At 34.2% G+C, this 12,216-nt stretch overlaps 2 protein-coding genes across 2 annotated transcripts; one reads left to right on the top strand and one right to left on the bottom strand.

Annotated features, from left to right (window-relative positions):
* The first annotated feature begins 5,540 nt into the window (after window positions 1–5,540).
* On the top strand, window positions 5,541–7,367 carry LOC140979887 (aquaporin TIP4-1). Its single transcript, XM_073445508.1, has 3 exons — window positions 5,541–5,792; window positions 6,111–6,352; window positions 6,865–7,367. The coding sequence occupies exons 1-3, from the start codon at window positions 5,663–5,665 to the stop codon at window positions 7,237–7,239; spliced, it is 747 nt and encodes a 248-aa protein (XP_073301609.1). The 5' UTR covers window positions 5,541–5,662; the 3' UTR covers window positions 7,240–7,367.
* A 305-nt stretch (window positions 7,368–7,672) lies between these two features.
* LOC140979886 (protein JINGUBANG-like) lies at window positions 7,673–10,066 on the bottom strand. The gene is made up of 2 exons (XM_073445507.1): window positions 8,662–10,066; window positions 7,673–7,798 (listed from the first exon to the last, which is right to left on the bottom strand). The coding sequence occupies exons 1-2, from the start codon at window positions 10,037–10,039 to the stop codon at window positions 7,794–7,796; spliced, it is 1,383 nt and encodes a 460-aa protein (XP_073301608.1). The 5' UTR covers window positions 10,040–10,066; the 3' UTR covers window positions 7,673–7,793.
* Window positions 10,067–12,216: the final 2,150 nt, after the last annotated feature.

Genomic DNA, 12,216 nt, shown 5'->3' with positions numbered 1-12,216 from the left:
AGAAGGTTTTGCGGAAAAAGGCAAAGAGAACTTGGTTTGCAGGTTGAACAAATCTCTGTACGGTCTCAAACAGGCGCCGAAGTGTTGGTACAAGAGATTTGATTCCTATATCATGAGCCTTGGATACAACAGACTGAGTGCAGACCCTTGTACGTATTTCAAGAGGGCTGGTGATGATTATATTATTTTGCTGTTGTATGTGGATGACATGTTGGTAGTAGGCCCCAACAAAGATCATATCCAAGGATTGAAGGCACAGTTGGCCAGGGAATTTGATATGAAGGACTTGAGACCGGCAAACAAAATTCTAGGGATGCAAGTTCACCGAGACAGAAGTAACAGAAAGATTTGGCTTTCTCAGAAAAATTATTTGAAGAAAGTCTTGCAACGCTTCAACATGCAAGATAGTAAGTCAATTTCGCCCCCTCTTCCTGTTAACTTCAAGTTATCATCCGAGCTGTGTCCTAACAGTGAAGCAGAGAGGATTGAGATGTCTCGTGTACCATATGCATCAGCACTGGGAAGTTTGATGTTCGCCATGATATGTACAAGACCGGACATTGCTCAAGTAGTGGGAACAGTTAGTCGGTATATGGCGAATCCTGGACGAGAGCATTGGAGCACTGTCAAGAGGATCCTTAGATACATTAAGGGTACCTCGAATGCTGTATTATGTTATGGAGGATCGGATTTTACACTCAGGGGCTATGTCGATTCAGATTATGCAGGTGATCCTGATAAGAGGAAATCTACTATTGGTTATGTGTTTACACTTGCAGAAAGAGCATTAAGTTGGGTTTCAAAACTGCAGGCAGTTGTGGCGTTATCTACAACAGAGGCAGAATATATGGCAGCTACTCAAGCTTGCAAGGAAGCAATATGGATTAAAAGGTTATTGGAGGAGATCGGGCACAAACAAGAGAATGTTCCTTTGTTTTGTGACAGTTAGAGTGCCTTGCACATCGCAAGGAATCCAGCCTTTCATTCCATGATGAAACACATTGGAGTTCAATTTCACTTTGTTCGAGAAGTAGTAGAAGAAGGTAGTGTGGATATGCAAAAGATACATACAAAGGATAACATAGCTGATTTTCTGACCAAGCCAGTGAACACTGATAAGTTTGAGTGGTGTAAATCCTGAAGTGGTCTAGCAGAAACGTAAGCAGCAGGGAATGACAAGATTGAAAGGATGTGTGAAGATGTGTTTGATTCTCAATCAAATCTCCAAGTGGGAGAAATGTCGGCAATATGAGCATTAAATGGACGAGTCAACAAAGGTTGGCATTTGTGACTCAGATAGAAAGGAACGCGTTTTATACGCGGTTGGATGCGTTCAGACGGAACGCGTTTTTAACGCGTTTTCACACTGACAGGAAGTTCTATAAACAGAGCTTCATTCTGAAATCATCTCTTCTTCGAGTTTTCTCTCATCGAATAGCATTTGAGTGCTTAGTTCTATAATATTTGTGAGGTGTTTGTTCTCCTGTATTAAGAGAGTGTGTGTTCTCTTTGAAAACACAGTGAGTGGGTTGTACACCACAAAATATTATAGTGGAAATTCTTTTCATCTTGTCCGTGGTTTTTACCCTAATAATTTTTAGGAGTTTTCCACTTAAATCTCGGTGTCCAATTTATTCTTTATTTTCGAGTTTTATTATCTCGAATTACCACAAGTGAGACCAACATAACCGTCCGTTGAGCATGCTATTCATTATCAATTAATAATAATGAAATCTTGTGCATCGATCCAAGATCTTTAATAAGTTGAACTATTTTTACGTTTTGGTCTTAATACTCTGCTCGTGCATCAAGTGTGTAGATATGAATGAAATTAATTACCATCAAAAGAGATGCTGGATAATTAAATAAAGTACAAAAGTTTATGCAAATTTGATCGACTTGAATGCACATATATACTAGCATACTAATACCTTGATCATATAGTTGAGGTTTGTCAAGTATTTTTGTGGGGGCTAATTTATCACCACATCTCACAAAAAAATATAAAAAGTAAAAAAAACATCTTATGTAAAATTAATAGCGTTATAGATTCTCTGTTTTTAAAAATTAGACATAAAACTCGGTAACATATAAAGTAGTCAATACGAATTGAATTGAACCCGTTGAGTTGGTCAACCCATCAACCAAATTAAGTGAGTTGAGTTAGGAAAATCTCTAACTCAATTTTTATGCATAATAACATTGTATTGTGGTTGTTTTCAGTTATCGAGGGGTTTGTTTTCTAGCAGTAGAACATAAGGCTTACATCTTTGTCAAAATTAAAGCTGATTTGTAACAAATTAAATTTAATTTTTTTAAATCGTGCATAAGTTTAATTACCACGTTTCGATAGCTGTTCTAACAAAGACAATTATTACAACTCAACACCAATAACTAACAAATGTCATTTAAAAATAAAAAAAAATAAAAGCAAAAGGATGTGTTTGGTATTAAATATTCAGTTTATGAAGTGGAAAGCATATGGTTTAGCACATTTTAGGCAGATGGAACAACTGGGAGTTGACAAATAAATGGATCGTGGGAATGACTAGGATTTTTGAAATTATAGAATGCAAATTATTTAATTAAAAGCCCATACATCATGATCATCAATATTTTAACATAAATATATATTTAATAAATCCGTAGAATGAGGAATGATACATTGTTTGCATCTTAATTAAGTGGAACAATAGGCAAGAATCCTTTTACTTTGGAAAATCACGTTGGTGGAATGATCGATCAGATGGATTTAAATCTACCAATAATTCACTAAGAGTCGTGGCTATGCATCTTTGTGACAAATTCATGTTAGTGTTATTTATTTACATTCGTATATATGTCTACATAAAGTCTTGAGAAAATGATTTTATGCTTCACCCGATATAATTTTGATCTTTGGATTGGCGTATGTGTCCACACCAATGAACGGTGGGCAGACCATTTTCAACTAAAGCAATGGCTCCGACGACAAGTAACTAGAATGATTGAAAGAAACACAAGAAGGACAACTAAATCCTATTTTTATATCAAAGGGGTGTACTTTTTGTCCGTGAATTATTATGGTTGTCACAATCCAATTTGGACTGAAGCGAAAATCATCCAAAATTTAAAATCATTCGAAGAAATATGTAATGAAACGATTTCATATATTCATATCCGTAAAATAAATTAATCGATCTATATTTATAATGAAAAATATTATTTTCGACATAAAAATCAATATTTTCTCATAAACAATATTTAGTTGGANATATATTGAAAAGCTGAGGAAGATAATGTTGATCTTATCCCTAGCTAGAACCTATTATATTAGCAAAGATGACTTTAATAATGAAATGATATGAAAACTACGGCAACAAAAAAATTAAGCTGGACCAGTTAATTTATTCTTGTTAATTCAATCAAATTTTGAAAAAGAAGTATCGTAATATAGGGTTGGTACTGCTGGGCGTCGTCATCAAGTTATATACGTTAAGTCAAAAGTACTGGCCAATGGTAATATACAATGAAATTTTTTTATATCTAAATTTAATGTGCATCATTGAAGGAAGAGAAAGTATTTCAAGAACAAATTACCAAAAAAAATGTGTATATAACACCGATCATTTGTTGATTTATCATAAAATTATAATTAATAATAATATTGTAATTCAAATATTTTAAATCGTATATATTTTGATTATTTTATATAACATACATAATTATTACATATCAATCGTGTGTATATATGTTATGGTCTAGATATATAGAGCGTCGATGTCATATTTGCTTAAGATAAGTTAACTAGACATAAAATATAAATAAAATCATTTTTTTATGTAACGACACTTAAACTGGATCTTATTATATTCAAAGGCATGCATTTTAACGTAATGATTCCGTATTCAAGTATTTAAAATTGAGGTACGTCCAACAAAATAAAATTATGAATTTATAGCCATTTAATTAATTTAAAGTCAGACAAAAACTTGTGTGAGACGGTCTCATGGGTTGTATTTTGTGAGACGTATCTTTTATTTGGGTCATTCATGAAAAAGTATTACTTTTTATGCTAAGAGTATTACTTTTTATTGTGAATATCGGTAGAGTTGACCCGTCTCACAGATAAAGATTTGTGAGACCGTTTTACAAGAGACCTATTCTTAAAGTCAATGGTTGGACGCTGTATTACTAGACTGCCATGTTGTCACAAAAAAAAAAAAATAAGAAAAAAAAATTGAATATTCAAAATTAATCTATTCTAATGTCAACTAGGCCATCGAAACATAACGAATAATTTTTAAAAGTCATATATGATAATATATTATAATATTTTTTCCGAAGAAGACAGAACATACCCATTATATAAAACCAACTCAGACTTTTGTATTGTTTGTGGTTTATAATATAAATGAACTTCTCCTTCAAAAAAATAAATAAATAAATAAATAAATAAATGAACTTCCTTTTTTTATTTCAATCATTAGGAATCGACTATTCACGATTAAAAGAGATTAAATTACATCGGAAACGAAATTATTCAACATTAATATCTTCTCTAATTTTTGTACACCATTGAAAATGCTGGGCCATTTTAATGATTCGCCATCATTAAATCCACCACGGTTTCTATTTTTTCAAGCACAGCATGGACTACAAATCAGAATTTTCAAAATGAGGCAGTGCTTCTCAGTCCCGCCAAACAAGCGGGTTGAGCTGGGTTGTCAATTTCCTAACTCGTTTCACTCCATCAAATGACGAGTTGTGGTGGATTACGGGTTAACCTGCTCAACACGTCAAATATAACTAAAAATTAGCGTGTTGTCCTTCTTTCTCAACCTGCCCAAATGACGGGTTGTGATGGGTTGCAGGTTGACCATGGTCGGTTTTGACAACTCTACTACAAACGTGTGTATGTATTTTTGTTTTTTGTTTTTGTGAAGAAAGAAAAATATTAATCGAGTATTCTAAATATGAAAGTATTTCTCTGACTTTCTTCAAGTCTCATTTGATGAAATCAGAAAATAGTCGACAATAATTTACTCAATGTTGCGTGTCTATGCATTTACATATGTATGTCGATATATTAAAATATATACATCTCTTGATTTGATTTTATTTTTTTGTGAACATACATTTCTTGAAAGTTACTTATGCTTTATTGGACATTTATGTGCCTTTTCTTCTTACAATATACAATATATATTGCAGCTAATTTTCCAGTGAGAAATGATGATACGATTTTGGTGTCATTTTATTACATATGTTTTATGAAAATGATTTTATATTTGGTTACTTGAATATTATTACAATCCATATAAATATTACAAAAGATCAATGAATTTGTATATCATAAGAAAAATACCTTAATTAGAAATATCGACGATTTATAGTCAATCTGATATTAAAATTTTAAATTTGAAATGAGGTGCCAGAATTTTCGTGACCAGATACGGGACTGCACACCTTAGAAACAAACGATGGCCCGTGACATGCATCTCTCCAAGTTGATGGATGGATGCTTATTCATTTATTTTAGTAGACACCACCTTCTCCCATACAAAAGATTCCTAGCTTATTTTGTCCTATAAATACCCGCATCAAATACTCGGGGAAACCAAGGAATTTAGTGTCCTAAAACATTTAAATTAAATTTCTTAAAATTACAACGTTTGCGAAAATGGCCCGGAAGATAGCTTTAGGCAGTGGCGGGGAGATCTTCAAACCAGACTGCCTCCAAGCCCTCGTTGTCGAGTTCATTTGCACTTTCCTTTTCGTCTTCGTCGGTGTCGGCTCCTCCATGGCCGTCGGTAATTACTCGTCGTCAAAATATTTTATTTCTTCATATTTTATATATAATAATCTGGACATAAAATTAAATTAGAATATATAACTTATATGAATTATCTATTAACTCCATTAATATAATATAATCATTTTAAAATTTAATCTCCACATCGAAGCAACTAGCTAGCACTACTTTTAGCATCGGAAAACTGTTTTAAATTTTTTTTTTTGTCAATTATTATTTCGAGTTCCCTTGGTTTTCAGTTTCATATAATTTTGATAAAATAATAGTATAATTACTACTGATGGACTGCTATTTTTCTAACGTAATTGTTTACCAGCTAAGCTGAACGGAGATCCGCTGGTTGGGCTGTTCTTTGTGGCAATGGCACATGCTCTGGTGGTGGGGGTGATGATCTCCGCCGGTCTCCGCATCTCCGGCGGACATCTCAACCCAGCCGTCACCATCGGGCTTTGCGCTGGCGGCCACATCACCATAATTAGATCGATCTTCTACTGGATCGATCAGTTATTAGCGTCTGTGGCAGCTTGTGCTTTGCTCAATTATCTCACTGGAGGACTGGTAAGTTTAAATAATCGGTATCTTTAATTTTTACTTTCCATCTCCTTGTTCAAGATATATCATTAAAAATCACGTCCCGATCGTATCAGTTCGAGATTCAATTGTAACACGTAATCGAAATAATCCTAAAAAGAATCATTTGAGCTTAAAAAAGTGGTTTAATAGGGCCCAACGATGCTTTCAATAATACATTCTTGCGGGCGTTTGTTTGTACATGAACAGGTAATATGCTGACTTATTTTGTGGCCATATTACATCTTCCACGCATGCGCAACACTTCTTTAATCTGAATCAGTCTTGATCAATGAAATCTAAATCGTCCCCATATTTTTTTTTTATGACAAAATTTTAATAAATGACTAAATAATTCAATAATCAAATCTAATTTGACAACCCCACTTGTGAACAGAGAAGATGTCTAGAACTCAGATAATAGAAATAAAAACTAAACTACCCCATGTAATATGTATATTTTTCAAGATAATATAAAATAAACTTTGACAAAATTGCAGACGACACCAATTCATTCGCTAGCAAGTGGAGTGGGGTTCTTGCAAGGTGTAATCATGGAGATTATTTTGACATTTAGCCTGTTATTCACCGTGTATGCTACCTTGGTGGACCCCAAGAAGGGGAGCCTTGATGGGCTGGGTTCATTTCTAACTGGTCTTGTCGTTGGGGCCAACATTATGGCCGGCGGACCGTTCTCTGGGGCCTCTATGAACCCTGCTAGATCTTTTGGGCCGGCCTTGATTAGCGGAGATTGGACAGATCACTGGGTTTATTGGGTTGGGCCGCTGATTGGAGGTGGGCTCGCTGGTTACATATACGAGAACTTCTTCATTGATAAATCCCATGTTCCATTGTCGGTGGATGATGAGTTCTGATAATCTGGTGTGTTGATTATTGACCAACTTAGTGTGTGTCCAAATTGAAATGCTAAGCAATTTAATTTGCAAGTTTTCTGCATTATGTATGGATATTTATGTTAAATGAAGTGCCGTGTATTTATTTATCCAAGCTTAATCAGCAAAGACATTAAGGTTTAAGCCATTACTGTGGAATTTAGGTGTTATGTTACAATTATACACACAAATATACCATTCTCGATAATAGATTATAACTCATCTGACAACAAAATCTTAAATTTAAATTGAGATAACAACTTTCCCCAACACAAAAAAAAACCCAAAAAAATGAAAAGGAGAGAAAAGAAAAGAAAAGAAAAGTTTCACTATATATATATATATATATATATATATATAGTTACACACACCAAACACGCATCATGCTTCTCTATCTTATAGTATAAAGGTCCTATGCGTTTTGTGTCTCATAATTATTCAGCCTCATCTTTCTAAGAACTTCGAGACAGCTCTGATCAAATAAAATCTTTCCATTCAAGCGCAATCTTAATTGATTGTTGAGCAAAAGCCAAAGCTCATTCTATGGGGTATATTAAACGTTTTAAATTATTCAAGTAATCCAAATATATCAAATTTCACAGACGCAGGAAAATAGAGCAACCAATTCTCATACCCAAACAAAAAATGAATGCATGGAAGAAATTTAATATCTACAACAACCATATACAGCTAGATACTATCTAACACACAAATCTCCCGATAATTGCATCTACCCTGACCTACTGCGCCGTTAAAGATGTAGCTTTCCACATTCAATATTTGTTTTAATGAGACAACGATGGGAGGTTCTCATTCGAGTATGCACGGGCTATCTAATCATCTGAAGTTTTTTTTTTTAGATGCGAAAAAATATTTGTTGTAATTCAATGAGATTCTATAATAAGAATATCATCGAATCAAACGATATAATTGATCAAAATATATTTGATCTATGCTTAAATCTGTATAAAAAAAATTGATAACACAATGACCACTGAACATATATATACATGAAGATAATACTTTCAGATAACGTTAACATTCACGCGTCACAATCTTAAGCACATGATCCAAGAAATTGCCCCTGTACTAGTGTCGTAGATCTCAAACATGGTCTCAAAATATCTTTTCATAAAATTACATTATAGGCTTATATATATATATATATATCCTTGAAAGCTGAAAACGAAAATAATAATATAATAAGCCATGAAAAGAATGAAACACATTAATTTTTTGCTTGCCACTAATTAAGTATACGATCTAAATCTCGTTATCTATAACAACAGCAATTTTGATGACTAATAACGTGGGTGGACCAATGAATTTAACAAAGATTCATCAAAAAATTTAAATTAAAATGGGATTTGAAGTTGGAGCTGATCTAACGAAAAGGGTGATTACCTTGTAGCTTCTTTTCCATTACCCAAGAAGGAGATAAGACAGGATTCATTTCAAACGACTCTACGACATTCTTTGGATCCATAGGCTCCACCATCAGGTCCTGTGTGCACTCTTTTTCTTCAGGCAAAATCTTGATCCTCCAGACCTTGAATGTTTGATCCAATCCAGCACTGTACAACAAGAAACCCATCACCATGACTTTTTCTATTTCCAGAGACACCGCCAAGCACTTGACTGGCCCCCTGTGTGCATCCAGAACCGCCAGGCATTCATGGAAACAGCTTCCTTCTTCCCTTCTCCAGACTCTGATTGTGGTGTCCTCTGAACCACTGAACACTAATTTCTCTTTCGCGACTAAACACAGAACTGAGAATCTATGGCCTTGCAGGAACCCTCCATGGTTGAATCTTCCGGACGTTTTTTCCTTCTCCCAGAAGTTGATGAATCCGTCCGAAGAACCTGAGTAAAGGAAGCATGAGCTCGGTGATATGCTTAAAGCCAGTGCGTTGACAGGTGATGGCTGGAATTTCAACGTCATTGTTAGAGTATGCGAGCTCTGTCCATATACTCGCCGCCATATTTTAACAGAGCCATCGGAGGAACAGCTGAAGACGCATCCGTCGTCTTGCTTGACTACAATTGAGTTTATAAAATCTTCGTGTGCTGTAAAAGAATCGACACAGAGATTATCAGAAATTCTCCAAGCTTTGATCGTTCTATCCAGTGAACCCGTGTACAAAACCCCTTCCGCATGGTTATAGGCCATGCAAGAAATGCGATCCTTGTGCTTATGGTGGCTCGATTTGTTGAAGAAAAGAAATAAACCCCTTTTCGGCAGGGTGGCGATCTTCTTCGCCTGAAAATTTTCTGAAACGGACGTTGTATTCCATACACGAACCCTATCATCTTTATGCGAAGTGAAGAGTGTGTTTCCATGAGCTAAAATGGCACGAATCTCGCCATAACTTGCTTCTAAGTATCCCCTCTCCGTGCAGTCCGGCTGTCTCCATGCTCGTATGCGGCGGCTCTCCGAGCCTGTGAAGACTAAACCCCTGGCGGATGCAATGGAGAAAATTGCGCCTTCTTGGCGGTGAAGGGTGGCGATGCAGTGATAGAGAAGCGAGGGGGACGGAGTTTGGTGAGGGGAGAGTGTCCAGGGGGATTCGGGGCTTGGGGGAGGTAGAATTGAGTACATATTTGCGGCGTGCGGGGGGGATCTGGATGGGCTGAAGAGGAGATTATCGTGGTGGTGCTCGTAATCGTTAGGGCGGGAATCGGCGGAGAGGCGAGGCGGGGATTGCATTGTTGCTGTTATGTGTTCTTCTTCTGCGGAGAAGTAATTGCTCAGAGTAGAGCTTCTCCGGTAACGGGACTCCATAGTATGAATTCGGGGAATACAACTGTTTTTCATTATTTAAATAGGGGGATATATACATTATTCCAATATTCCAAATATAATTAAAAATATTCAAAATAAAAAGTAATTTTCCAAGAAAATTAAAGTTGGAAATCATGTGATAAAAATAAAATAAAAAATTATTACCAGTTTTACAATCAGCTCTATCTAACTCCAGAATAAAATTCAAATCATCTTAATAAAATCTGATGATTTCATAAATTATTATAATTGTCATTGGATTTGTTTGAGGAAATAATTTAAATTCTATATAATAAATGATTATGTCATGTGTTGAATTAAATAACAAACTAATAAGTAACCTTTTGTAAAAAAATATTTGGCGAAAATGACCTTATTATTTTAAAAAATGGTGTATATGATTAATTAATAAGTGCTGCACAGGGCCTAACAATCATAACGTACTGGTATATTACTATATTAGTTGAACCAAAATTAAATTCAAAATAAGGTTTCTCATAAAAGCTGTGGCAAATACAAAGTAAGCGAGAAGGTAGATCGATCGATCGATCGGTGGCGCATTAATTAATTATTGAAAGTTAGCTAAAGAATTTAATTTGGGGTTATATATTAAATGATAATGGGACCGACCATTTTATATTTGGTTGCTTAAGTTAATTCCCCCCATTTCTTCGTCGACCCAATGCTTAGCAATACTTACATTCTCATAAATACAGTTGGTAGGTACGTGTGTGTACATATATATAGTCTGTCCAAAATATATGCGTATTTTTTGTATTACAATTATGTCTCGAACTTAGATGATTTAAATACAAATTTGAAATCTTAGTGTCAAATATATTATAAATCATCAACATATGTATCATGTTGTTAGAAACTCAAAAACACACGTCACCTCAGCGGGTACTTACATAAATATCCACAATGAGTGCTCAACATATCAAAACTCAATATATATATATATATATAATTTTTCTTCTTGACACCTACAATAGATATTTATGTGAGCATCGACGATGTGACGTCCACCTATTAGATGTACAATTACATGATATCATTAGGTGGACATCAACTCAGCACAGTACTTACGTAAGTGTCCACGATAGATGTGTTGAAGATGAAACATATACATATACCTACCATGAACTTAATTTGTACAACAACTACTAATGTATATATTATGAGATTAGGCCACTATGCATATGCATGGCTGAGCCATGATATTCCAAAAGTGGGTAAATACCTCTCAGATAATTATTTTGTATATACCAATTATATCTTTTGTATTTTTTTTATTTTGCGCAAAAACAAAAAAATAGGAAAAAATAAATTTTTTGGTCAATTAACTTGTCCAATTTTGAATTTTGTTTGTTTCAAAGTTTGATTTTAGTACATTAATTTTTAATTTTTGACTATTTTGGTTCATTTGATTATGTGACATCCGAAAAGTCAATAATTTCGATACTACGTCAATATTTTCTTGAGTCATGTCAGTATTTTTCGATATCACATCAACAATTAAACTAAAATAACTGAAAATTAAAGGTTAGTATACTAAAATCAAACTTTGAAAATATAGTAAATCAAAATCCAAAATTGATCAAGTTCGTGAACTAAAAAAACTATTTTATATAAAAAAAAAACCTATTATAATTGTACAATAGTGCATATACTCGAAATACTTACATAAATCGATCTAATATAAATCATAAATATTGTATATTAATGCATGTAATCGGGAATACACTTTTTTTTATTTGTCCAACTATTTCAATCTAACTAAGTTTCAAGAATCGAATGAAGAATAACCAGAAATATGTAGAATAGAAAGTAAAAAACATAACGAGAGACGATAATATAGGGATAGAGAATGCAAAAAAATTCTTGTACTTTCTGTTCTCCAAATGACAAACCCATATTCATATAGCTTTCTAAGAAGTAATTAGCAATTCTTAAAATTCTATGATATCTTAACATGCTACTGTTGGGAACGTAATCCTCCATCCAACGTCGAGCTTTACGAGTCCTTACCCTTTCATCACCCAAATGGTTGGCTTGCTTTGTTTCTAATTCCTGTGCTTCTGGAGCTTTCCCAATTGGCAAAAAATTGTGTGAGACGGTCTCACGGGGTGTATTTTGGGAGACGAATATCTTATTTGGGTTATCCATAAAAAATA

This window comes from Primulina huaijiensis, chromosome 6 (assembly GCF_012295235.1).
Source record: "Primulina huaijiensis isolate GDHJ02 chromosome 6, ASM1229523v2, whole genome shotgun sequence".
Lineage (NCBI taxonomy): Eukaryota > Viridiplantae > Streptophyta > Magnoliopsida > Lamiales > Gesneriaceae > Primulina > Primulina huaijiensis.
Note: the sequence above shows the minus strand (reverse complement) of the source record. Positions and strands in the feature narration are given on the sequence as shown.

Bases quoted from the DNA above. Each gene is read 5' to 3' on its own strand.
- LOC140979886 (XM_073445507.1), bottom strand. From the start codon at position 10,039: ATGGAGTCCCGTTACCGGAGAAGCTCTACTCTGAGCAATTACTTCTCC.
- LOC140979887 (XM_073445508.1), top strand. From the start codon at position 5,663: ATGGCCCGGAAGATAGCTTTAGGCAGTGGCGGGGAGATCTTCAAACCA. The intron at 5,793-6,110 runs GTAATTACTCGT...ATTGTTTACCAG, and splicing joins CGGCTCCTCCATGGCCGTCG to CTAAGCTGAACGGAGATCCG. The intron at 6,353-6,864 runs GTAAGTTTAAAT...ACAAAATTGCAG, and splicing joins ATTATCTCACTGGAGGACTG to ACGACACCAATTCATTCGCT.